Source organism: Medicago truncatula, chromosome 5 (assembly GCF_003473485.1).
Source record: "Medicago truncatula cultivar Jemalong A17 chromosome 5, MtrunA17r5.0-ANR, whole genome shotgun sequence".
In the NCBI taxonomy this organism is placed as follows: Eukaryota; Viridiplantae; Streptophyta; class Magnoliopsida; order Fabales; family Fabaceae; genus Medicago; species Medicago truncatula.
The window spans coordinates 41,306,266-41,332,487 of record NC_053046.1 but is presented as its reverse complement, the minus strand read 5'-3'; the positions used below and the strand labels follow the sequence as shown (position 1 = coordinate 41,332,487).

General features: G+C 31.9%; 4 protein-coding genes across 6 annotated transcripts; 3 read left to right on the top strand and 1 right to left on the bottom strand.

The window, feature by feature from the left end:
• The first annotated feature begins 684 nt into the window (after positions 1-684).
• On the top strand, positions 685-3,669 carry LOC11437066 (uncharacterized). Its single transcript, XM_003617424.4, has 6 exons — positions 685-853; positions 1,613-1,726; positions 2,019-2,274; positions 2,387-2,501; positions 2,766-2,930; positions 3,432-3,669. Exons 1-6 carry the CDS (start codon positions 761-763, stop codon positions 3,466-3,468), a joined length of 780 nt encoding a protein of 259 aa, XP_003617472.1. The 5' UTR covers positions 685-760; the 3' UTR covers positions 3,469-3,669.
• A 7,871-nt stretch (positions 3,670-11,540) lies between these two features.
• On the top strand, positions 11,541-18,861 carry LOC11436624 (probable LRR receptor-like serine/threonine-protein kinase At1g07650). 2 transcript variants are annotated; one of them, XM_003617423.4, is made up of 24 exons: positions 11,541-11,826; positions 11,965-12,139; positions 13,106-13,177; positions 13,300-13,368; positions 13,478-13,549; positions 13,727-13,798; positions 13,887-13,958; positions 14,058-14,129; positions 14,210-14,281; positions 14,371-14,445; positions 14,536-14,607; positions 14,711-14,782; positions 14,873-14,938; positions 15,123-15,188; positions 15,274-15,312; positions 15,436-15,491; positions 15,848-16,233; positions 16,332-16,527; positions 16,788-16,937; positions 17,059-17,177; positions 17,425-17,635; positions 17,749-17,989; positions 18,066-18,216; positions 18,353-18,861. In XM_003617423.4, exons 1-24 carry the CDS (start codon positions 11,721-11,723, stop codon positions 18,737-18,739), a joined length of 3,069 nt encoding a protein of 1,022 aa, XP_003617471.2. In that variant the 5' UTR covers positions 11,541-11,720; the 3' UTR covers positions 18,740-18,861. The 2 variants fall into 2 exon arrangements, with proteins under 2 accessions (XP_003617471.2, XP_024639729.1); XM_024783961.2 differs by lacking the exons at positions 11,541-11,826; positions 11,965-12,139; positions 13,106-13,177; positions 13,300-13,368 and having other exon boundaries at positions 13,480-13,549; positions 13,753-13,798.
• Positions 18,862-19,401: 540 nt separating this feature from the next.
• Positions 19,402-19,755, top strand: LOC112422188 (uncharacterized mitochondrial protein AtMg00810-like). The gene has a single exon (XM_024785033.1). It carries the CDS (start codon positions 19,402-19,404, stop codon positions 19,753-19,755), a length of 354 nt encoding a protein of 117 aa, XP_024640801.1.
• A 320-nt stretch (positions 19,756-20,075) lies between these two features.
• On the bottom strand, positions 20,076-24,661 carry LOC11437065 (citrate synthase, glyoxysomal). 2 transcript variants are annotated; one of them, XM_003617422.4, is made up of 14 exons: positions 24,357-24,661; positions 23,378-23,558; positions 22,944-23,029; positions 22,399-22,503; positions 22,204-22,266; positions 21,926-22,035; positions 21,706-21,825; positions 21,556-21,631; positions 21,353-21,426; positions 21,080-21,200; positions 20,883-20,980; positions 20,656-20,779; positions 20,408-20,562; positions 20,076-20,314 (listed from the first exon to the last, which is right to left on the bottom strand). In XM_003617422.4, the coding sequence occupies exons 1-13, from the start codon at positions 24,597-24,599 to the stop codon at positions 20,431-20,433; spliced, it is 1,533 nt and encodes a 510-aa protein (XP_003617470.1). In that variant the 5' UTR covers positions 24,600-24,661; the 3' UTR covers positions 20,076-20,314; positions 20,408-20,430. The 2 variants fall into 2 exon arrangements, with proteins under 2 accessions (XP_003617470.1, XP_024639730.1); XM_024783962.2 differs by having other exon boundaries at positions 20,076-20,296.
• Between the last annotated feature and the right edge of the window lie 1,561 nt (positions 24,662-26,222).

The following is a 26,222-nucleotide window of genomic DNA, read 5'->3' as shown; positions in this document are numbered from 1 at the left end:
GTTTTAAAACTATGGTAAAAAGTTGCTGTAAAAGAGTTAGTTTTTTTTTTACAAGTTAAAAGAGTTAGTTAAATACACCGTTTTACTAATCCTTTTCTTATTGGGTCACAAGTTGTACAAATTAATAATTCCATTACTTGTTTTCGTAAGGAAATTAATAAAGAGAAAAATATTATAAAATAGTTAATTGTACGTGACATTTTTTTTTTGTTTTTTGTGATATCTTCTTTAAACTTATAAGGCTTATAAAACATAAGGAGAGCCCTACAAATTCTAATTATACCTATCGATAATGAGTCTAATTTTTTATTTTACGAGATATTGAAATTACAAAAGAATAAGAAACTAAAAATATGATAATTCAAATGGACCCTACATTATAGCAAGGTTTAAGGGCTAAAAAGGAATAAGAAAATTGAAGAATATCATTGAAGGTGACTTAGAGCCACGATATGAATTGAAGTGCATTGATAATATAAATGAAAATCATATTCCACCAAAAATAAAAAATAAAAAAAAATGAAGAGTTTAAATTGCCAACGGAAACTGATATGTTTTGTTCCTAGCTAGCACAGTCCTTGTGAAATCTATCTTTGTCTCTTTCCGGACATACTATTTACATCGATTAGGTCCCACTTACGATTTTTTTTTGTCATAAAAATATCTCCTATTCACACAATTCACTTCCCCTCCATATATGTGCCACATTCTGCATTATCCATTTATTATGTGAAGTCTTTGAGAACCACGTTAACTAGAAATGGAGAATGAGTTCGTGAAACGCAGACTTGATACTATTGCTGCCCACTTTGCTTCCAATGAAGATATTTCATCTACCCATCTTCTGCCTATGGTAATCTAATCTATCATATCATGCTCCTCTAATTATTGTTGCATATTTTCATTTATGAAAAGTATCTTGTATTGGTAATAATGTTTATAACTTTGGTATATATAAGTAAGAATAATACTATCTTTATGCGTGTCTCTGAAGTCTTCTTATGCAAGTTACAATTAATTAATGACCCTAAGTTCAAGATTGGGAATTTAATTGTTTCAGTTGAGACCCTAATTCAGAATTTCCATATTCTGTACTTGCTATTATTAGCACATAGAAATTACTACTATTCTCTTATTATACCACTAATTTTCTTTCTTGTTTCATAATAATGTTCAATAAAATAAGGCTTAAACATGTTTTGAGGTCATCAAGCAAGATAAATATCGTTCTTCTGCATGTTTGAAATCACGGTGGATTTGACAAAATCATGGTGACTTGGTTGATGTTTCAAAGTGTCGTTTTTGCAAAATCATGGTTTGCCAAACACTCCATCAATTCAAACATGCACTTTGTATCTCGAAAAAGTTTTGTTGCTTTTTTCAAAATGATCATAATTGGTCCCTCTTAATCAGACAAGAGAGAAATAAAAATTGACTAAACCAGAGATCAAGAGTATGGAGACAAACCAATTTGATCCTTTTCAGAAACCAAGGACCTAAAGCAATAATTATCCTATTAGAAACCAGGGACCAAAACCAATTGTTATCCTATTTTTCATGAATCTGTTTCCAAATTGTTTTGTTCATCAATCAATTTTCCTCCCCCTATCAGAATTGCAGTGGTAGTCTGAACTCTGTGCTTAGGAGATGTGACAATAAGGTATATTTCGCACGCCAATCATCTGCTTCCTTTGGTTATTTTATGAGGCAGACATCAGCTGAAGAGGTACTTCCATTGTTCTTATTGATGAATACTCCCCAATATTGTTCTTGGATTTTTTGAATTGTATGAAGTCATAATCTCGCGCAGTCATGCAGTCAGGATCAAGATCGGATGGTCCAAATTTCAATTTTGGTATTTTTCACTGCTCAATATTGATGTAATGACCACCGATGTTATGACTGCATGAAATCGCATGTTCCAACTACATGAAATCCAAATTCATTGATCTTATGCATTTTATTTCTCTTGTAATTATTTACTTTACATTGGCTTATTTAGTACAACGAATTTTCAGGGTGACTCGACATCTTCTGTTGCTCCTAAAACCAATATGGCTAAATATGAAGGTCCTAATTATGCCAGAGAACCATGTTTTGCAAGACCTGCAAGGAAAGAATCAATCGTTTCAAATTCAGTTGTCCAACCAATGACTAAAATGCAAGGCTATGATTTTGATTCACTTGAGCCACCTTCATTTGCTAGGCCAAGCAAACAGATTAGACAAGGAGAGCAGCTAAATAATGAGAAAAGAATACACCATTCTGAAATTGGTGATTAGCATTTTGCACTTTGAAAATTAATTACTACAAGTTATAATATATAATAACTAGCTAATTATTGTTAGAAATATATTATTTGTGTAACTTTTTTTTTTCTTTACAGGAATCGAGTGGTCACCAAGAATGGATGTTGCAGAATCAGAAAGTAAATATGTTATCATGGTGGAAGTTCCTGGTGTCAGTGTTAATGACATAAGAGTGGAGGTTGATGATCAAAAGTAAGCAGCAGTTTTTTATTTTCACATTGACACTTTTGATGCAAGGCTTGTCTAGTGTCTGACACGTGGGGGTGTCCGACACCAACACATGTGGTTAAATTCAATTAATTCATTTTCTAAAAATGATTTCTCATGTCCATGTTGTGTCCGGAGTTTGTCTATGTGTCAGTGCCTTGCTTCGTCGCTCTTTGCAATTTACGGTACTATTAGATATTAGATCTCGTTTCATTCTAATAAAAGAGTCAATATGTGAATTTTTGACAGATTGTCAATCAAAGGTAGACGCTCTACCGGTTCTTGGAGAGTAGCAGGTTGCCCAAATGCTTCAGTTTCTTCATATCACAAGCGAGAGATACTGTATGGACCATATGAGGTTGTTTGGCCACTTCCTCATGGTGTGAACAAGGACAATGTATCAGCTGAATTTTTGTAAGTTATATTTTAGTCTTACTCACATGGTTCTTGACTATAGTCTCTTTTTTTAATTGGTTTCACTGGCTATAATTTAAAGAAAAACCTCTATTTTAAATTATAGATTGACAATCCTGAAACTAGAAAAGTAATTGAGGCGGTGTTCCTCATGCTTATTAAGAACTTAAGATCACATTTCTGAAACAAATTTAAGAACCTAGCTACTGCACTATTTTAGTGATAAAGAGTTACTGACTTGTCATAAACTTTATTGTTTGTTAAGAATAAGATACATACATGTCCACATTTGAGTTGGATTTAATTCAAGCTCACAAGATTTCTGATTATGAACACTTAATCGAACTATATCACATCCAATGACAAGTCTCTCAACAAACACCTTTGGTCAATTGAGATTACAAGATCAAAGTTTTACCACTGAGCAGACTTCTTGTTGATATACATATACATATACATTGGAAACTGATGATTTGTTTTTGTTTCTTTCTTCATTTTCAGGGATGGATTTCTACAAATTATAATTCCTAAAGTTTGAAGCTCAGTAATATTGATCATAGCAGAGTTGGCAATGTTCTATATATGTGTCCAATCGTGTGTGTATATATATAGTATACAGTAATTTATTGAACAGAAAATGTCTACATGTATCAGGCCGTTCACTTCCTGGACCGTCGTCATGTAGACTATATAATAATACCCGTCACACCATTTAAATAAATTTGCAAACTGTGTACAACAAGTTACCTCATTTAGTCTAACATCCCTTTTCTTGCAACAACGAGAGCTAAAATTATCATAAGCTCAGAGTGAATGAGTTGAACATGTTTAATCTTTCGAGACAATGTTTCGAAATTGCGAATGCCGCATCATATTTTGCGTTTTTTAAACTAACTAGTTTTCGAAAGAAATCATTCATGCGCTCATTTTGAAAAATAGTTTTGGTTGAAAAAAGAAATAACGACTAAAGCACTAAATTGGTCTATAATTATCCTCTCAAACTTTACTTATATTAATCATTGAAAGAACACGTTAAGAACTAATTTGGTAGTAAGTGGGTAAACTTAGAGAGCACATTGATACTATAAGTTGTTAAATTTAGAGACCAGACCACTTGCATAGGCTGCATTAAAAGTCAGGGCATAGTTTTGTATGAATAACATTAATAGTTGTCTCGACCATGGAGATATAAAAAGAGTGGACAATATTGAGAATCGTTATTCGTCGATCGTTTTATATGAAACGTTTAATTCATCAAAATGAAGCTCCAGACCAACAACTATGTGGAAACCATATTCTCTAAATTTGGTCAGTATAGTTTGAAGGGACCGATCGAATTAGATGTTTCTTTAGTGAGATTTTTTCATGAAATTCAGAAAAATTAGATTCGGTCCAATACATACAAAGAAATCAGAGCTTGCATGTATGAACTAGATGAAGTTTGTTTGGTTGATTCATGATTTTGTTTATGTTTAATATTGTTATTGAAAATTATATTGTTGTTGTTGTCGCGGTAGAATGTGATTTAATGGTAGATTTTTTTTATTTTTTTTTTAATGTTTTAAACACTTTCAAATTATATAATACAAACAAGGTGAAATATAAATTTTTGAAGACACCTGAAAGATGTGTAGGATGAAAAAATAATTTCTCTTTTTTTATTTTCATTGTCGTATCCAAGGCTTTGGCAAATGCATTAATTAGTGTTTGAGCCTATAAAAAAAATTGTTATTAACCAGTATCCCAAGAGTATTTGTTAAATTATTCATAAATAGAAGTTTTATCTAGAACACTCGTCAACATTCTACTAAAAAAATCCTTAGTATTAATGATATTTTATTTTATTTTAATTTAAAAAAATACCTTTCGGTATACATTCCTAGTCCTAGATCTCTGTTTTCTTTAGGTCCCGTCCCATTCACTCTTAGACTGATTATCTTACAAAAGTTTGTATTCAGATGGTTCTTTATGTAACCTATTCAAACGATTATAAGCTACAAACGTAGCTTTCTGTGATTCATGCGACAATATGTTTAGGAACTCATAATCAAAACAAATAAAAAAAATGCTTCCTTCGATCATATTTATAAGAGAAAAGTTGAGTCAACAAAAATAAATATATTTGAACTGAATTTTTAATCAAATACATCAACTTTTATTAACCCAATTTTCTTTTATAAATTGAAATAGAGGGAGTAATTTTAGAAAAATGAAGATAAAAGACAAATAGATTCCAAAATCTTTTAAGTTTAATGTTTATACCGATTAGTCATTTTAGTTTCAAACTGATTTTTTTATACAAAGTAAATGCGAACAAGTTAATTCTTTAATTTATTTAATTTTGCAAATTGATCCTTTTTTCATTCAACTTTGTTAAAAAAAGTGTCTAAATGATCATTTAACATTGAGGTGGAAGATTTAAAAATTGTTTATGACACAAAACACGATTACATACATGCGTTTTCTTTTTGATGTTTCTCAATTCAATCTTAATTTCAACAACGTCATAAATCAAATTATCAATCACTTTTTTTTCATACTAAAACCGAATAATAAATCTATATGAACTCTAATTTTCAGAGCATATAGTTTGGAACCATCGACTAAACAATAAACCACATAAACACTTTATAATCGAGTTAGATGAAAGAAAAGTAATGGTGTATATATTTTATGACTTAAAGACAAGATATATTTTAAACGATAGAAACACTAAATTTAAAAGTTGATGATGCATTTGACCTATAAAGAACATTTTGTAGTTTTCACATTGTTTTTATAGGCAAACTTTAATAGAAGAAGAACAAGCTAAGACTTAAACAAGAATACAATTAATATAGGATAAACAATGACCTGCCACAACATTGTAAGATAAGATTTTCTACTTTAAGAAAATTCAGAAACAAAAATGAAGAACCCAAACTAAAGATAGATGCTTCGAAAAGTATAAGGAACTGAATTAATGTATAAAATATATTAGCCCCACACGAAAATTTCGAATAATATATGATATCATCATATGGTCCTTTTCAATTAACGCGTATCCAAACACAATTGACTGAGACAATAAGGTCGAACCCAAAGTAATGATCAAAAGAAGGTAGACTCCAAATTCCATAATGATACGTCGCATTCTTCTAGCTGGCATGGCATAGTATAGTATGTTCATAGTCAACTTTGAATCTATCTATCTATGATCCATAATCTCATATGCTTTTGCAATTATGCATGCATTTACGTGCATATGAATAGACTCTCATATACTATATTTTTATTTTTTTTATTTACCTCTATTTTCATTTTTTTTTTAAATTTTGTTACTTCTATTTTAAAATTCTGCTTTTTGATCCATTTATTTTAATTTTTTCTAACTTTTGATTCACCGCCCCGTTACAAAAAACTTGAATTTTAGTGACAGTAAATTTTCAACGGTAAAAGGATTTTTATTATTAGAAATTTACTATCACTAAAAATCACGTTTTTAGGTTGGGGCTATTCCTACCGTCAAAAGACTTTTACCTACAACAATTTATTGTCATTAAAGCAAAGTTTTTTGTAGTAGAGCTAGGGATCAAAAGTCTTAAAAAATTGAAATAAAGGGATTGAAAAAGCTGAATTTTAAAATAGTATGGTACCAAAACTTTTTTTTTAAAAGAGAACCAGAACTTTTAAAATAAAAATAAAAATAGGGGTGTACCAAAAGTTCATTTAAGCTTTTCTTAATTGAACTTGTGTCCTTCAATTGTAACATTTATTATTATTTTATTATTTTGGTTTCAAACCATATTTTTGGCATAAAATGAAATTTTTGGTGCCAAAAGTGATGATTTATTGTCCCAATTTTAAATCTCAAGAGAAAGTGGTACTTTTGATATCAAAATTCATATTCTTGAATTTCGCCAAAAATCTCTATTCGGCAAATATCCCACTTGAGACCAAAATTACAATAAATATATTAATATGAGTTGAAAATTTGAAATATCAACAACCATCAATGTTGCCTCTTAAAAATTAGAAGTTCACATTCATCCTTATTCGCACGAGTGACACAACAATGTAACTAGTTTGAATTTGATAGAGATAAAGAAAAATAAATGTGGGGCGTTTTTCTCGAACTTGAGCTAATCATCTCACCATCCCATTTGTTAAGACAATGAAGATCATCTCTTTTTTTTCCTGTATTTTTTCGAACTTGTACTAATCAACTCAACATTTTAATGATTTTTAAGTGCCTGTTCAATTAGATGTTGAAATTAAGAGAATAAAAAATTGAAATGAAAAAGAAAAACTACAGTTAAATATATATATTTTAATCTCTAAAAAGTAGTATTTTTTTATTAAAGTTTTATTAACTTTTCTCTCAAAATTATCCTTTGTCGTTTGTTTTTCATTGATTGAATAGATAAAAATCTAGTTCAACACGAGGGCACCGACATCGTGTAAAAAGTTCACATGACACTTAAATTAAATAATTGTACGTTCGTTTGTGTACGATTCTAATTTATTAGAGACAAAACTTGTTTTTTTTGAAGGAAGTGACAAAACTTGTTTAAATCCTTAATTCTGAAGGAAAAAAAAATAGATATACTTCTCTTTAAATAAACATAAAAGAAGGGGAATGAACTATATACTAGCCAATAAATTAAATTGTAGCCATATCTAATGTGCGAATGAACAATTAATATAAATTAGACATTACTTTTCTCATTTTATAAGTTTCACGCGCGCTCTTTTTCATTCTAAAATCCGAGATATTTCAATGTGCTTTGAAGGTTTTTATAGGATATTTATATCTTTTAAATTCTAAAATCTATATTGCATAGGACGTGCAAAAAACTGATAAGATGAAAAAAGGAACGGTCATATAAATTTGTAATTTTGGAGAGTAAGGAAGGGTCCATCTTGCAGTGGTCTATTTTCTGCCCCATACACATACTGCATGCATCTACCACTTTGCATGTCTGGACTTTGTTTAATGTGTCCCCACACGCTAGTCCAACTCCTTTTATTTCTCCACTAAAACTAAATTAACAAGACAGCAACAATGTTAATTTCTAAATTCTATGAAAAAAGGTCGTAATTTCTAAATCTAAATTATTGCTATTTATAAAGTAGCTCTTGAGAGTTATACATGCATGCATATCTTTATCAAGAATTAGCTAGATAATGGGGAAATAAGGAATTGAAAAATAAAGAAATCGAGAATATTCATACCGAACTTTTTTCTTGTAGGATGGCGCGAAGGATAATTGGTCTTGGGATTGAAAACTTGATCAAAAAAGGATAGCGGCGTGTATCGCTTGTTAGTAAAACGGCGCGCGGTATTTATGATAACATTTCTGACCCTAGTTGGAATAAAGCAGGTCTGTTGAAGGTTTATGCGTTTATTTGTCAAATGTTACGCAATCGTCTTTCAATTAAAGATAATTTGATTCGTCTAACGGGCTCTTTCGACTAATTCCAATAAATGCACCTGATGGATGTTGCCTAGAAGAAAATTGGAATCACCTTTTTATGTTTTGTTATAACTACAGGAATATTTGGTTTTAAGTTTTTTTAATGGTTTAGAATCTCTTCGATCTACTTGCCCGAATAATCTTTGTGACCATTTCACTCAAATTGCATGACTAGGAGGTCACTCTAAAAACATTTGGTTTTCTCTTCAACTGATTTGGTTGCTTGTGTATGAGTAATTTGGAAGGAGAGAAATCTTGTATCTTCCAATATAATGATGAAGTAAAGCTTCTTTCCTTTTAGTGTTTGAAAGTAAAAAATTGCACTTTAGCTTTTAGTTTTCATTTTTGGTGGCAAAATTCTCTCCATAGCATGAGTTTTGTTACTTAACTTTCAATTGTTTTCATTCTCGTTGTTGGCTCTTTATTTTTGTACTATCACATGTTAGGCCTTGAATCTATTTGTGCACATCTTGTGCTAAACAAGATTTTTACTGATATTAATATATTTTATTTTAACTTGAAATCATAAAAGTGATCAAGGAGGAACATGAGTACTTTGCGTGTGGGGGGCAAGTGTCCAACTGTATTTTTTTTATTGAGTTATATGATATTATGGTTCATTTGATGACGAGGATAAGAAGATAAGATAAGATAAGTTTATCATATCCTACCTAAATCTTGCATTTGATGCACTAATGAGATAAGAAAATTTGTTTATGATTTTTCCCTTGCCTCTCTTCCATCGCAGCTTTGGTCTCTCTACTTCAATTGCATCACACGACAACCTCGCATCTTCTCTTTGTGACTCTTTCGACCATCTTCTCTCTTCGTTTCATCCATTCTCTCTTTGTTTATCATCGTCTTCAACCCCTCTCTCTACATTCAAACTCACCTCTTCTCTCTGTGCTTCATCCATTGCATTTCTTTACGTTCAACCTCCCCTTGGCGACCTTATCGCGTCTTCATCTACCTTTGTCTTCAATCAAGGTATGTTACTCGCTTTTTTTCCTCCTTTTGTCTTTCCCCATTTCCCTCTTTGGTAATCTTTCACTAAATTGGTGTTTTATTTTTAAAAGAATTTCCCTTCTTTCTTCTATTTGTTATGTTAAATCGTTTTCAATGCTAAATTGACAAGTGCTTATAACAATTGTGAAATGAATTTTTTGACTTTCAATAACTTTAGGCAATTTTAGGCATTTAGTGTGAGAGTTATCGCTTATACCACCATTATCAATGATAATCGCAAAAATTGGATTTTTTTTTTTTTATATGAATTTCATCGAGAATTGGGTGCAAAATTGCTTAGAAGATAAATGGTTGAACAATTATTTATTTATTTCTATTATGTTTGATATCGAAAATAAAAATCATTCAATTTTTTAAGAATATGATGATTCGTAGAATTATGGCATATCTATTCTATAAAAAATGAAATACTATATATATATATATATATATATATATATATATATATATAAGTAATTTTCAGTTCTTGAAAAAAAATGAAAATCCAATTTGGTCTTATGTGAGAATATTATTAAATCGTGAAAAATATTTTAATAAAAATTAGCAAAAAAAATTGAGGGGTAATACTAATTAGTAATATTAAATATAGCAATGTTTGAAAAATAAATTAATATCTAGTAATTTAAAAGAGCATTCTTTTTTTTAAAAAAGAGGTTAAATCCCAAGAAAAGAAGAACTAAGCTATTAATCAAGGGAGCTTCTACGGTGCAGTCAGAAAATTGACTTTTTTGAAAAAGTTAATTTTAATCTTAATGTTTAATTCATTTTTAAATTGTTGATTACTGATTCATGATTAATAGTAATTCATCCAGTAATGCTTGCAACATCTTGGACTTACAAATATTATTTTATCGTTGACATCTTTAACATACAAACATAGTTGATGATATTATGTGATAGTTTTAAGTGTTACACTTTGTGGGGTGTTACACTTAAAACAAGGTAGGATAAAATTAGATTAAATGTATTCTTGTTAGTCTGATGAATTGTTGATATTATGGGGACTGAACTTTTGATGCCATTGTACAAATAGTGGGGTGTTACTCACAACATTTTTGATACTATAATGTTAACTTCACCACAAAAGTCATTTTCGTGACTTCACCATAGAATTTTCCATTAATCAAACATTTGAAGGCATGTAGACGCCATAAATATCATAAAAAATGAGTCTTTGAAGCTCTTTAGAAGGAGTCTCAATAACATATAAATCAAATGAGTTTAAAGATAGATTAAAATTAACTAGTCAATCTATCAATTTATTTCCTTCACATTATATATGGCTGCTCTAAATTTATCAATTCATATTGGTTTAATAGCAATTTTAGCCCCCTAACTTTCCCAAAGTTGCGATTTTGGCCCCTAAGTTTTACATTTGTGACAGTTTTGGCCCCAATGCCAATTTTGACCCGGTCTACCCTGACGTGGCACCTCAGCACCTAAGTGAGGTGCCACGTGTTATTTTTTTACCAAAAATTGGCCTTGGAGACCAAAACCGCCACAATTGCAAAACTTAGGGGCGCGGTTTTTTAGTTTTTTTTTAAGAAGGTCAAAATCGCAACTTTGAAAAAGTTAGAGGACTAAAACTGCTATTAAGCCATTCATATTTTGTAGATCACAAATACATCCAATCAAGATAGAAACATTATCATTGAACATTTTTAATTTTTGTTTCGCTTTGTGTGTGTGTCCAATATTTTTATTTGGATTTGTGTCTAAGTAAGTGTGTTTCTTGAATGATATATTGGAATTAAAAACACGTCATATTGTACACTCATATGAGAGTTAATATTTGTATGCGCGTGAGGCCCATCTCGATTCTTTTATTAACACTCAATTGAGAATTAATTTGTACCACGTTAATAACGCGCTAGCCGCTAAGATTAGAATCACATTAATTTCTAATTGCAACTTGCATGCAAGTGCAACTACCCAATTTTGCAATATATTTTGTTTCTTATTAATGTTAAATATAGGGTTTTTTCTCACTAATACTCTAACGTTATTGGTTAAGAAATCTATTGATAAAAATTTTATTTTGAAAATACAAATTTTTACTTTTACCTTAGTTATAGGTAGACCATTTTTTGATGTAAATTTACATATTTTAATACTTTAATCAATATCATAATTTGTCTTTCATGCTCCCGACCATAACATAGATGCAATACAGTGCTAGATAGAAACATTAATGCTTTTTAGCAATCCACAATCTATCTATATGACATGAAATCTCATAAATATATATAGTCTTTCTCTTTCATTCCTTCTCCATCCATCTATCTAATTCTATAGTGAAAACACTTTCATGGAGTCCAATATACTTTTTTTTGTACTTCTCTTCGGTTTCACTTCATTGATTTTCATCTCACACTTTGCTTCAGCAGCTACACTAAAGCTCAACACTCAAGAGGGTAACTAAAACTTATTCATTTGTTTAAGTTTCGAGTGTTTTTTCTTTTTGGTGTATGGTATATTATTTTTATGCTTGGATCAGATTTATTGTTAGAATTAATAATATCTCACATGGCTCAGATTTGTTCTTATTGCAGTGAAGGCATTGAAGGAGATAGGGAACAAGATTGGGAAGAAAGATTGGGATTTTGGAGTTGACCCCTGCAGTGGAAAAGGAAAATGGAATGTTTCTGATAGTAGAAAAGGCTTTGAGAGTGCTGTGATTTGTAATTGTTCATTCAACCACAATTCTTCTTGCCATGTTGTAAGCATGTACGGACTGCCTTCTCTTCTTTCCTATGAAACACGGACACTCCTTGGAGTAGACGTGTCCCAATGTCAGACACAAGTCGTGTCTGACATCGATACGACACCGATATTTATAATTAAACTGAATTATGTGATTTTTTCAAATTATTAGTTGTATCAGTGTATCAGTGTGCTTCTTTCTCATCTTCTCTCTATTTCATTTTTTGGATTCTTCAAAACAAAAACTTGTAGCAGAAAATCACGTGCAATCATGTGTAGTTGGGAAGATGTTTTTCTACGCAAAGTGTTGATTAAATTATCTGTCTTTTTTTGGTCACACGTATTTTTTACTGTAGAAACTTTGATTTTACCATAAAATCTTCACGTGTAATACATACAATTTCTTTTTTAACATTAACAAAGTGAAGTTTTCATTTTTTTATGAAAGTTTTTGATCGGTTGTAAATTCATGTTTTGTTGTTGGATTCAATGAACATTCAACAAACTAAAGACTTTTGTACTCCATTTTTTGTCTCACCATATTTACAGTGATTTATAATGCATATCCATACACATATGTGGCTTGTCAGGTTGTCACATTGGTCTAAATGTGATTTATCAACAAAAGGAAAAAAAAAAACACATTGTTGGTCTAAATGGGAATGATTATTGAACTCAATTATTAAAAATAAAAATAAGGTTTGGAATTTTGTGTAATTTGGTCAAACATACAATCAGTCCGATCAATAAAGAAATGCAAAACATTGACTTTGAAAAAGATGTGCTGTCTATGTCTTCATTCTTTTAAGGGTAAAATTTAAATTATTAGTATGTTTCTCCTTGTCATGATTTTTCTGTTAAACTTTCATTTTTTTTACTTTAAACTATTTATCTATTTACTTATTTGTTGGATGATTATTTTGCAATAATCATGTCAACCATCATATAAATTCTAATTTTCTGCTTTATTTAATCTCACATGTTCAACAGATTCTTGAAGGCTCAGAATCTGTCTGGCACCCTTTCACCAGAGTTTTCCAAGCTTCCTCATCTCAAAATATTGTAACGTTATTAAACCTTTACCGTTGAAACTATCATTCTCCTCTGCATGATTTTCCATGCAGTTTATAGTTTTTACCACTGAACTGACACTTCACGAACAATATTGTTTTGTATACAATCAGGGACCTTAGTCGTAACATCATCACTGGTTCTATCCCTCAACAATGGGCTAAAATGAACTTGGTTGATTTGTAAGAACTTTCTGCTATGCACATTTTGGTCATTGCCTCTTAAATTTCTTCTTTTTCAAGTAAGCAAATTGAAAGTGACACTAAAGTTTGTTGTGTATTGAATATGCAGATCTTTCATGGGAAACAGATTTTCAGGGCCATTCCCTACAGTTCTCACCAATATTACAACCCTCAAAAACTTGTATGTTATATTATTTCTTTATTTTCAAACATGAGTAAATCCTCACTTTGGTCCTCGAGTTTATAAACGTCGAACATAAAGATAAATCCAATGTTTTTAAAAGAAAATCAGGAAAGAAAAAAGGGATTATCTCAACTGCTTTGTTTAAATAACATAATACTTGTATGAATGTTACAGAAGTATTGAAGGAAATCAATTTTCAGGCTTTATTCCTGAAGACATAGGGAAGCTGATCAACTTAGAAAAACTGTAATTCTTCTGAAACTCCCGTCTTCTTATTGTAATCATAGTCTCTGCTTCTTTCTGTAGTGTTTAATATGCATGCATTTTTGTTTAGCGTTCTGCAATCAAATAGATTCACCGGAGCATTGCCGTCTGCGTTTTCCAAGTTGACCAAGTTGAATGATTTGTAAGTACTATCTTTATTGTCCATTTAATTTGTCTATAATCTTCATTAAATGAATTATTGAATCAATTTACTGACAAATCTTTTGGAAAAATATTTTAGGAGGATAAGTGACAATGACTTCTCTGGGAAGATACCTGATTTCATTAGTAAATGGACATTGATAGAAAAACTGTAAGATTCCTAACTACTTCTTTCTAAATATAGTTGCTTTATATAACGTATATGTCACACATTTCAATTTTGGGTTTCAGGCACATTGAAGGTTGCTCTCTAGAGGGACCTATACCTTCCAGCATATCTGCATTGACAGTATTGAGTGATTTGTATGCTTCTAATACTTCTATATCTATTTAACTTCTTATCATAGGAAATGAATTTTTCAAGTGATTGTTTTGTTTATTTTGATACTTAGGAGGATAACTGACTTGAGAGGCAGTAGAAGTTCTACTTTTCCACCACTAAGTAATATGAAATCCATGAAGACACTGTGAGTTCAATCAATGAGCTAACAATGTTTCTCTTTTTCTTAAGTCTTTTTAAAATGACTTATATTTTTTAATTGAACATCATAATGCAGTGTTCTGAGAAAATGTTTGATTAAAGGAGAGATTCCAGAATATATTGGTGAAATGGCAAAACTGAAAGTCTTGTAAGTGGTTTTAGAAGTGACGTAAAATGCTTTCTCTTTTTATTTTCAAATTAACACGTCACTTATACTAAATATGTTCATTTGTTTATCTTAATTGATGTAGAGATTTGAGTTTCAATAGCTTGAGTGGAAAGATACCTGAATCTTTTCGTGACCTTGACAAAGTGGACTTCATGTAAGTAGACGGATTGAACAAAACATGTTTTTGGAATATCTCTTTTGATCATCTCCTATGATGAAATACATTTTTTGTTAAATAATGCAGGTATCTTACTAGGAACAACTTATCAGGAACTATACCGGATTGGGTCCTTAAAAATAACAAAAATATGTATGTTAAATGCCTATAGTATTCATCTCATAATTTTCAATCTTCCAAGTTTTTTTTATGTTACATATGTTTCAAAGTACAGTGAAATTAAAAAAAAATACGTGCATAAAGTTAATATATGATATAACTGAAATAAAAAAAATGACTATTGCAAACAACATGACATTCATATTTTGGTCCACAGTGATGTATCTTACAATAACTTTGAATGGGAAAGCTCAAGTCCAACTGAATGTCAACGAGGGAGTGTGTAAGTTTCATTCAAGCATTGAGTTCTAGTTATCCTGTATGAATTATTAGTTATCACTGTAACATGTTTTTGTTATTTTTCCCAGAAACCTTGTCGAGAGCTACTCTTTATCTGCGACAAAGAAGTAAGTTGGCGTGCTTTGAACATAATGTATTCCTGCCTTTTTGCTTTTTGAGGAATGTTCTGTAAAATAAGGTCTTGGATTGCAGCATTAGAATCTTACCTTCATCTTCACTCTTTGTTGCAGAAGTAACATTCATTCATGCCTAAAAAGAAACTTCCCATGCACGTCGAAGAATCCACGTAAGCGTGTGACCATACAAATTACAATATATACTTTTATCTGATATGCTTCTTTGAATAGTGATTCAAATTTTCCTACCATAAATTTAATGAAGCGTACATGGATGAGAAATTCTCAAATCAAAGTGATTAAATAACAAAGGAGAGAGTAAAACAAGTTGGCTAATTCTAAGAAACTTATCAGAACCACAGCATGACTTGCATCTTATGGAATAAATTCACGAAAAATGAACTAAAATCCTAAAAATTGAAAAGCAAACTATGGTAGCTACTTTCTGAATTTTACTTTTCCTTGAAAGATTTAGCATCAAGTATTTATTTTTTTTCATTCCTGTTTGCCATTATTTTGTCAACAGGACATTACTCCCTACGCATTAACTGCGGAGGTAATGAAGCAAATGTTAGTGGTAATATTTATACAGCTGACATAGAACGAAAAGGCGCTTCAATGTTATATATTTCTGCTGAGGATTGGGCTCTTAGCAGCACAGGAAGCTTCATGGACAATGATATTGACTCTGATCCCTATATCGTGACCAATACTTCTAGTCTTCAGAATGTTTCTGTGATCAATTCGAAACTGTATACAACAGCTCGCGTTTCGCCCCTTTCCCTCACATACTATGGACTTTGTATGATAAATGGAAATTACACTGTCCAACTTCACTTTGCAGAGATTATTTTCATCAATGATAGGTCATTAAACAGTCTCGGGAGACGGATATTCGATGTCTACATCCAGGTAACAATTCCTTGATATGCTCATGATGAAAAATAATTGATATGTGTTGAACCATTCACTGATTTAGTTCAAATATATTGTTGTGTCCTATGATTAAGGGGAAATTGGTGCTGAGAGACTTTGATATCGAACGAGAAGCTGGTGGTGCTGAAAAGCCAATTGTTAAAAAATTCAATGCTACTGTCACAGAAAATACATTGAAGATTCAATTCTACTGGGCTGGGAAAGGAACCACTGGTATACCAACAAGAGGAGTTTATGGTCCTTTAGTATCTGCTATTTCAGTGGATCCTAGTAAGTCACTTCCTCCATCTATAAATTGATTGAATTCAATATGTTGTTTTGGTATTCTACAGTAATAAATAATTTGAGAGATAAATTTTCTAAATGTGACAATTATAATGAGACGGAGGGAGTAACATGTATTAAAGAAATGAAAATTAGTAGGAAAATAAGAGTGTAATACTATTACCTTTTATGTTTACCTTTATTGTTGTTAGTTTTTTGTCTTAATTTCTACAAAAGTTATAAATAGATACTTTTCCTTTTCACAGATTTTAAACCTCCATCAGAGCATGGAAACAGAACTCGTGTCATACTGCTGGCAGTTGGCATAGTTTGCGGTTTTCTAGCTGTTGTTCTTATTATGGTGGCTGTCATGAGGAGGAAGGGATTGTTAGGGGGCAAGGATCCTGTGTATAAAGGTATGCAATACACCACTAAATTTCTCCACTTATTTTGTTTATAATATAATAATATTGACCGAAATTGTAGGAAAAGTTATCAACTTTGTTATTGAATCCAAATTTCCATTTTTTTTTTCAGAGCTTAGAGGTATAGATTTGCAGACAGGATTGTTCACTTTAAGACAAATAAAAGTAGCCACAAAAAACTTTGATGCAGCAAATAAACTTGGAGAAGGTGGCTTTGGTTCTGTTTACAAGGTATTTTGATACTCCTCAAGTTTATATAAAAATAAGTCCTTGTAAGTAATAGGAATTGATACATTTTAAGGTTTAGTTAAAGCATAATCCTAAATTTGAAGACAATATCAAAGTTAATATCAAAGTTATTAATAAAATGAAAAGGCAAAAAAAAAAAAAAAAACTAACCAAATACATGGTATTCATTAGACCTATCATATGTTATAGTTGTAATGTAAGACAAAAATATACCTTATTCATGTTGTAGGGGCAGCTATCAGACGGTACAGTAATTGCAGTAAAGCAGCTCTCATCAAAATCAAAGCAAGGAAACCGTGAGTTTGTGAATGAGATAGGAATGATATCTGGACTTCAACATCCAAATCTTGTTAAGCTCCATGGATGTTGTGTGGAAGGGAACCAACTAATTCTAATATACGAGTATATGGAAAATAATTGTCTATCTCGCATTCTTTTTGGTAAGCTTAACTTTATGATCATAATCACAAAACAATGAATAAACTTAGCCATACTTAATTATTTATTTGAAATAAACATAATTGATATCCGTCTTCCAATCAAACAACTACAGGGAAAGGATCAGAGAGTAAAAAAAAACTGGATTGGCTTACCAGGAAGAAAATTTGCCTTGGTATAGCTAAAGCTTTGGCTTATCTTCATGAAGAGTCAAGAATTAAAATCATACATAGGGATATAAAGGCAAGTAATGTGTTGCTAGACAAGGACTTTAATGCCAAAGTTTCAGATTTTGGTTTAGCAAAACTTATTGAAGATGACAAAACGCATGTCAGCACTCGGATTGCAGGAACAGTGTAAGTTCTTGGGAGAATTTCTGTTTTATTTCAACAACATTAATTTTCATCTTTATGATTTGTTGTCTTTTTGCAGTGGTTATATGGCTCCTGAGTATGCAATGCGCGGTTACTTAACCGACAAGGCAGATGTTTATAGCTTTGGCGTGGTTGCATTAGAGATTATAAGTGGAAAGAGCAATACAAATTACAGGCCGGACGATGAATTTTTCTACCTTCTTGATTGGGTAATTAGAATTGATTTCAATTTTTTTTCATGTTTCCACTCCACATTTTTGTGCTAGTTTATACTTTAAGTGCATAATAATGCTAGCACCAACTTCTTAGAGAGTAACCTTAGTTTAAAATTTGAATTTCTATCAGGCCTATGTTTTACAAGAGAGAGGAAATCTTCTGGAACTAGTTGATCCAGACATTGGTTCAGAATATTCAACTGAGGAAGCCATTGTGATGCTAAATGTGGCTCTTTTGTGTACTAATGCGTCTCCTACGCTAAGGCCAACAATGTGCCAAGCTGTAAGCATGCTTGAAGGTTGGACCAACATTCAGGATCTCCTTTCGGATCCAGGGTATTCGGCTGCTGGTTCAAGTTCCAAACATAAGAGCATAAGGAGTCACTTCTGGGAGAATCCAAGTAGATCACAAAGCATGTCCATACCTACTGTTTATACTGATTCCTCTTCCTCACATGTTGCAACAGAAGAGAGCAACCATCTTGTAAAAACTAATTCAGTTGGATCAGACAAATAAAGATAGTTTTTTGGTAGTGTAAATAAAGATAGTTTCTTAACATGTATTCATTACAAAAACTTGTGATGAATTGCATACAAAAAAAGAAGAAGAGAGAAGTTAATATAAAGATTTCTATCTCATTCTTGATGGATTCGTTGCACCCTAGCACATATCACATTCACATAGTCATATATTACTAAACCAATCACTTAGTCTTAAAAAAAAAAAACCTAAACCAATCACTTAGAGCTGGAAATAATTTATATCGACATATTATTGTTTTTAATAAAAATATTAAAGATTAAATTATTCTTGTTACGTATTAAACTCATAGCCTAAATGAAATATTAAAAGAAAAGCTGAAAAATGATTGTCACCATATTTTATCTGTCACTCGCAAATGGAGACTCACTCAAATGGATGTTAAAAATGTCTTTCTCAATGGCGAGTTAGAAGAATAGGTTTACATGTGTCCTCCTCTAGGATATACATGTCAGTAAAACAAAGTGTATCGCCTCCGTAAGGCTCTTTATGGTCTCAAACAAGCTCCTAGAGCATGATTTGATAAATTTCACAAGACTATCACTCAGTTGAATTTCCCTTCTTGTGCTCATGACTCTGCTCTTTTTACTCGAAAAACTGAAAATGGTATTGTTGTCTTCCTTCTTTATGTCGATGACATGATTATCAGTGGTGACGACTCCATTGGAATTGAAGAGCTCAAGCAATTCTTATGTCACCATTTTGAGATGAAGGATCTTGAACCATTAAGTTACTTTTTGGGGCTTGAAGCATTATCTTCGAATGATGACTTGTTTCTCTCACAGGCTAAGTATGCTTCTGATCTTGTCTCTCAAGCAGGTCTCACAGATTGTAAAATCGAATACACTCGTCTTGAACCCAACATTCAATTTACTCCTCAAGATGGTACTTTACTCGATGATGCTACTCTTTATTGGCATTTTGTAGGTAGTCTGATATACCTCACCAATACTCGACCGAATATTTCATATTTTGTTCATCTTGTTAGCTAATTCATGGCTTCTCCACGTAGCACACATTATGTTGTTGTCCTTTGGATTATTCGGTATGTCAAGGGCCCTTTATTTTATGATCTTCATTACTCAACTACATCCCCATTAATTCTTAGACCCTACTCTGATGCCAATTGGGCTGGTGATCCTAGTAATTGTCGTTCCACCACTGGTTTTTGTATTTTTCTTGGAAATTCTCTTATATCTTGTTACATATTAAACTCAGTCTAAATGAAGCATTAAAAAAAATGCTGGAAAATAATTTTCACCATATTTTATCTATCTCATGCACCCAACTATGGGGGCAAAAAAGAAAATGCTCACACTGGTAAACTGAATATTATATTTACTGCTTTAACACAACAAATGTAATCAATCATACATATTACTACCCATGAGATATTTAAACTATGTCTATTATTAATTCTTTTCGTAGTTTTAACAAAGGAGACTTCAAAAGTAGAACTATTGATGACAAATCCCACCAGCATCATTCTTCCATTAGGTTATTGAAGGGATTGGAACCGCAATTGCATTGTTTCTGCAGAAACAGGCACCCCTTGCATAGCATAATTAACTTGTGATAAACATAACTTGAGATAAGAAAATATCTTTAAATTTTTTTCTTCTTATACATTCTGAAGAATTATACCTTGTGATCTTAGTCCACATAGGCTACATCCTAGATCCAGCAAGTCTCCGCTTTGAGGCATTTGATATGGTAACTTGACCAAGCTTGTCAGCATCACTTGATTCAGTCCTTTGCTTGATTGGCATATAATTACGTAACCATTCTCCGATATAAACCTAAAACATAATGTACATTCAAATTGACATGATAAATTAGACTATGATTGTGATGTTTTTAACCAGAGAAATAATTTAAAGAAAGGAAATTACCTGTTGAGGTCTCATAATCTTTGTATCAGGATCATCCAACGACTCTCTCCAATGTGACAAGTACCCGGCCATTCGAGGGATAGCAAATAAAACTGTGAAATATTCGGGTGGAAAACCCATGGCCCTGATTGCATAAATTTATTACTTAAAGCATTGTATGATATACTTGGAGAAGCAACATATTCTATCTTTCATAGACACAACAACTAGATGCAATCATAGGTTACCTATAAATTAATCCGGAGTAGAAGTCAACATTTGGATATAGCTTCCTCTTGATGAAATATTCATCAGATAGTGCAACCTTCTCCAAAGCAACTGCAACCTGAATGATCAAAGAATTGCATAGAAAAGTTAGGTCTTCTAAAATTCAAACTAATTATACCAAACCATATTGGCATTAACCTATAAAATGGATAAACACCTCAATAAGAGGATCCCTGCCAACAATGGAAAACACTTCCTCTGTCAATTTTTTTAAGACCTTTGCCCTGGGATCATAGTTTTTGTAAACTCGATGTCCAAAACCAGAGAGCTTTCGTTTCCTGGAGAACAATACAGGACAAGAAAGTCAAATAAAACTATCATTTTTGTGAAGAAACCCCCAAAAGAGGCAACAAGAGCAACGGATGACGCTGTCCATAACAAATCGAGAAAAAGTAGTAGACCCAAATAACAAAGAGAAAGTAACAGCTACCTGGTTTTGACACCTTCAATGAATTCTGGAATGTTCTCAACAGTTCTGATTTCACTTAGCATTTTGAGGACAGCCTACCGAATCAAAGGTCATATTAGCCTGCTAAAATGTTAAATAACACTATTGTATATTGTGCACTCACTACATTAGAACAAGCAATAAATAAAAAGATCATAGCAGATTTATTAGCAACTTATAGTCACCTCATTAGCTCCACCATGAAGAGGTCCATATAGAGCTCCAACAGCCCCGGCAATAGCAGTATATACATCCACACCACTGAAACAAGATAACAGTTAAGCAATACTCAACCGATTACTTTATGTTGAGTTGTATTGTAGTAAAATGAATACCTTGATGCAAGGTGTCGGACAGCAGATGTAGAACAATTCATTTCATGTTCTGCGTGCAGGATGAAGATAATGTCTAGTGCACGAGTTAGCTGAGGATTGGGTTTATATGACCGGTTGCCTCTGAAAGCATGCACAATAGAGATTTTAACATCTAAGATCAAGTTATAGTTCCTTCAGGAAAAAAAACGTTAATCAGACCTAAAAGAACCATAAAACATACAAAGAATCAAGCATGTATAGGAAGTTCTCTGTGTAAGATAGTTGGTTGGATGGAAGCACGGGAGGCCTTCCTGCCATTCTAAGATAAACTGTAGCAGCAATTGTTGTAATCTGCAGTAAAAAATATGATGTCACAGTAAAGCAGTGGAATAAGTGCAAGAAGTGCAAAAAAATCTCAAAAATATACAAGCTGTAAAACAAGTGCAAGAAGCATTCAATATAACTTGTATATAAAAGAGACAGAAGGATGAAAGGATTAAAAGCACTGAATAATCACACCTTTCCAATAATCCGAGCTATTTGTTTGTCTCTCACTTCCTTCGAGTTGTAAATATCAAGACCCTGCAATAAATTATAAGAAAATTTAGATGAATGAAACTCAGCTGAAAATTTAGATGACAGTACCATATAATTGCATGATATGCAGTAACAGTTCAAAGATTAGTAACTTGACGGAAGCTTTTCTTTACTTACTTGGAGAGCAGGATTTGCATCGGGATGAAAGACAGAAAGAGCACTTATGGCATTCACAAGGACACCCATAGGATGTGCATCATGAGGCATTGATTGTATGATATCCTACAAAACAAAATTAAGATGAATACAAAAGAACCCTGTAAATGGTTGCAAAAGAAATTCCTAAGCATATATTTATAAAAATACAAACCAGTTTAGAAAATTAATAAGTGATATTTTAAGAAATGAACTATAGTTCTAAACCTACTTTAATTCAGAAGAAAAAGAGAGAGAAAAAATGTAACTCTGAATAAAGATTGTTCTAGAAAACCCCGTTAGAAGAATTATTACACCTTATAAAAATATTACTATCAAAGATCCACTACATTCCAATGACAGTATGAAATTTCAAGCTATATAGTGATACAATCAGTGGAAGTTGTTTATAAATCTAAAAGCTGTCAATGACTGAAGCAAAAATGCTATGATATGGCAGATAGGATTTTGTGACCACAAAACCGATGTGACTGTAAAGGTTACTAGATATAGCAAAAAAAGCTCACCAAAACTCCTTGTGGAACAGCTGAATGCTGAGATATAGCAAAATTCCATTCAGCTAACTGACTTTCGGTGGGTAAACTTCCATACACTTGGAAAAAAGAGAAAGGTTATGTTAAAGACATTTTAAATAAGCTCCTTGGCAAGCACTTACGAAAAAAGAAATATACTAAAAGAATCTTATAATAACTACTATGACTGAGTTTTTTAAACAACAACTTCTTGTATAAATTGAAATTAGCTTTGTATATCTACATTTTTTAAAAGCTCTCTCGATTAATTTATTCATAAAAATCTATAAGCTTTGTAAGGGCTTTTGAGCAAGTGAATAGCTATAAAATGTCTTATCTGTTTAAGTGAATAATCAGTGTAAATGTCTTGTCTACTCTTCAATAAACAAAATCTTATACACACACTGGCAGTGAAAAACAATACTCACTAATGAGATACGACACTTCCATAAAAGTGCTTTTCTCTGCCAACTCCTCAATTGGGTAGCCTCTATATCTAAGAATCCCCTCATCACCGTCAATATAACTAATTGTTGATCGAACAGGAGCTGTGTTTAAATAGCCAGGATCATATAACTTGAGCCCCTTGTCATTTTTACCAGTTGTTATCTGCAGATAAACTAAAAAAATTAGAGAACACCACACAAGGCCACAAGTACAACACAATTAATTATTAAAAGAAGTAAAATGGGGATGTTTGGATTTGTTTATTTAAACTTATCTACAAGCTTAATCACTTATGACACCACTTGGGAGAGTTTACGAAAACGGCTTATGACATGTCTAAAAATTGTTTTCAACTTATTTCCTTAAGCCTTTCAAAAATTGCTTGTGAAAACAACCTATAGCTTATATGAAAACAATTTGATTTGATTTTATCTTTTGTAATTGAAATAGTCTGTATATAGAGCCTGTTTGGACAAACAACTTATTTGAAACTTATAGCACTAGCATTTATCATAAGTGCTCATGTTTAAGCTATTTCAATACGAAAAGATAAAACAAAGTTGAATTATTTCCGTATAAGCTATAACCTGTTTTCATAAGCGATCTTGGATAACTTGTGAAAATAATCTAAGAACAGCTTGTGAACAATGTCATTAGTTGTTTTCATAAGCTATCCCAAACAGTTTCGCAAAACTTATGTCAATCGACAAGTTCAAATAAGTCAATCTACACAACTAAACAACTACTTATATAATAAGCGCTTAATTCAGTTGTTAATCCAAACAAGGCACTAATCTATAATGAAAAACTACCATAATGCATAAAATGGAGCACATTCAATAATAGAAAACTATAGAATTCCAAACAATTCAACAAAACAAAAAAAAAACAGAGATTCATTCAGTAAATGAAACTTTGATCAATGATCATGATTCATGAAGAAACATAACCAAAACTAACCTTCTTGAGATCAGTGGCTTTGACAGTGGCATCTGGAGAAATTTGAACTTGGTATTTCTTGCCGGTTCTCTCATCAACAATGGTTAAGGTGCCATTGAGGTTGGCCACGGGTGATTGAGCTAAGAGAGGGTGGGGGAGGAGGTGATCAGAGGGTTGTTGGTTGCCGGAGGGGAGGAGGTGAGCTGTGAGGGTGGCTAAACGAGCAAGGGATAGTACCGTGGATGGTTGTGAATCGGTTGACATTTTCTTTTCTTTGTTATGCCGAGGAGATGGAATTGGATGGATTGAGATTGACTAAGAGTTTGAAGAGATAGCGATATATATAGATGGATATTGGCACGCAAAATTATGAAAAGAATAAACTACTACCTCATGGACATGGACATGCATTTCGGTTCACGTAACTTAACTTTCTTAATTCATATGATATTAGTCAGCTAAGAAATACACAAGATCAATAGTTAGTTTTAATATTTCCTTTCTCCGATCTTAAATATAAATAAAAATTTGCTATTTTTTTTTTATGAAATCAATTTATATTACATACTTTTTAGGCATTATATTACGTATCTTTATCATTGATGTCATTCATGAGATCGAATGACCAAAATTAATAAAAGCATCTCCAACGCTTGCATTGAAATTTTGTTCTTGCTTATATTTTTGTGGGTCCAAACGTGACAAGTAGGATTTCCAAAATCAATCCATTTTCTTTCAAAAGGAAAATTTTCATTCATGTTCTTGTTCTATTTAAGTGGACACTATTATTTCACATGTGGTTTCACTTCTTCCCCTACATCTATCTTCTCTTTGCTTTTCTTGACACGTTTTAGTTAGAACGTTGTTCTTGATACGCAGCCGTTCTCCAGGATGGCTGACAGGAAGATCTTCTCCAATGCTAAAGAACTGTTTCGGCGTTCCTGCTTTTGTAGAACAAGGCGCTGGAGATGCATCATATGGTTAGTGTGAAGTGCGTGTGTATTTTATATTTTTCTAAGTATGTTTTTGATGGGAAGAACCCGGACCGAGCCGACCGATCGAACCGGGAACCAGAGGGGTGGACGGGTTGGTCAGCTAATCAGACTGGATATGTAAGCAACCCAGGAAATCCGGCATGACCCGTGCGGGTCGGGTGGGTGAACCAGTGAACCGTTATTACCCACCCGCAAACCGAACCGGATTCTAAATGATTTTATAACAAAAATTCAAATTGGAGTAAGTGGGAGTTGAACCGGGTACATGCAAATATTGTTAAACTTACCGCTTGACTATGTGAACATACTTGTTAAATTTCCATCTGAACTATATGTATTTAATTGAAGCGTTTATTTCTCACAAGTATATATATATATAGACGTTTTTATTAATATATGATATAAATATCTCTCATGTTTGTTAAAAAAAAACTCTCATGTTCCTAAAAAAATAACATCTCACATATTTATTTGATAATTATAAAATATATTTTTCATTTAGTTTTTCTTTTTATTTTGAAGGAAATACCAATATTTAGTTTTTCTTTTTTCCATTTAGTTTTTCTTGTTAATGTGAATATAATTTTGATATACATTCGATAATTATTTAAATGTGTGAATTTTTATTAATTTTTTCATAGAAGAAGTTTTATTAACTTTTATATTATGAAATTTATGTCATAACTTTTTTTATAAAGAATGAATCAATAGTCATGCGGTCCGACCATTGATCCAATGACCAAATACCTTAACCAGATCGATTACCGGTTCGGGTTTTAAATCATTGATTTTTTTATTCATAAGGCTTAAACACACCCGCAACTATTTAGAATTCATTAAGTACTTAAAAGTATATACTTGAGGTAAATGAAAAAATAATCGATGAATTCCT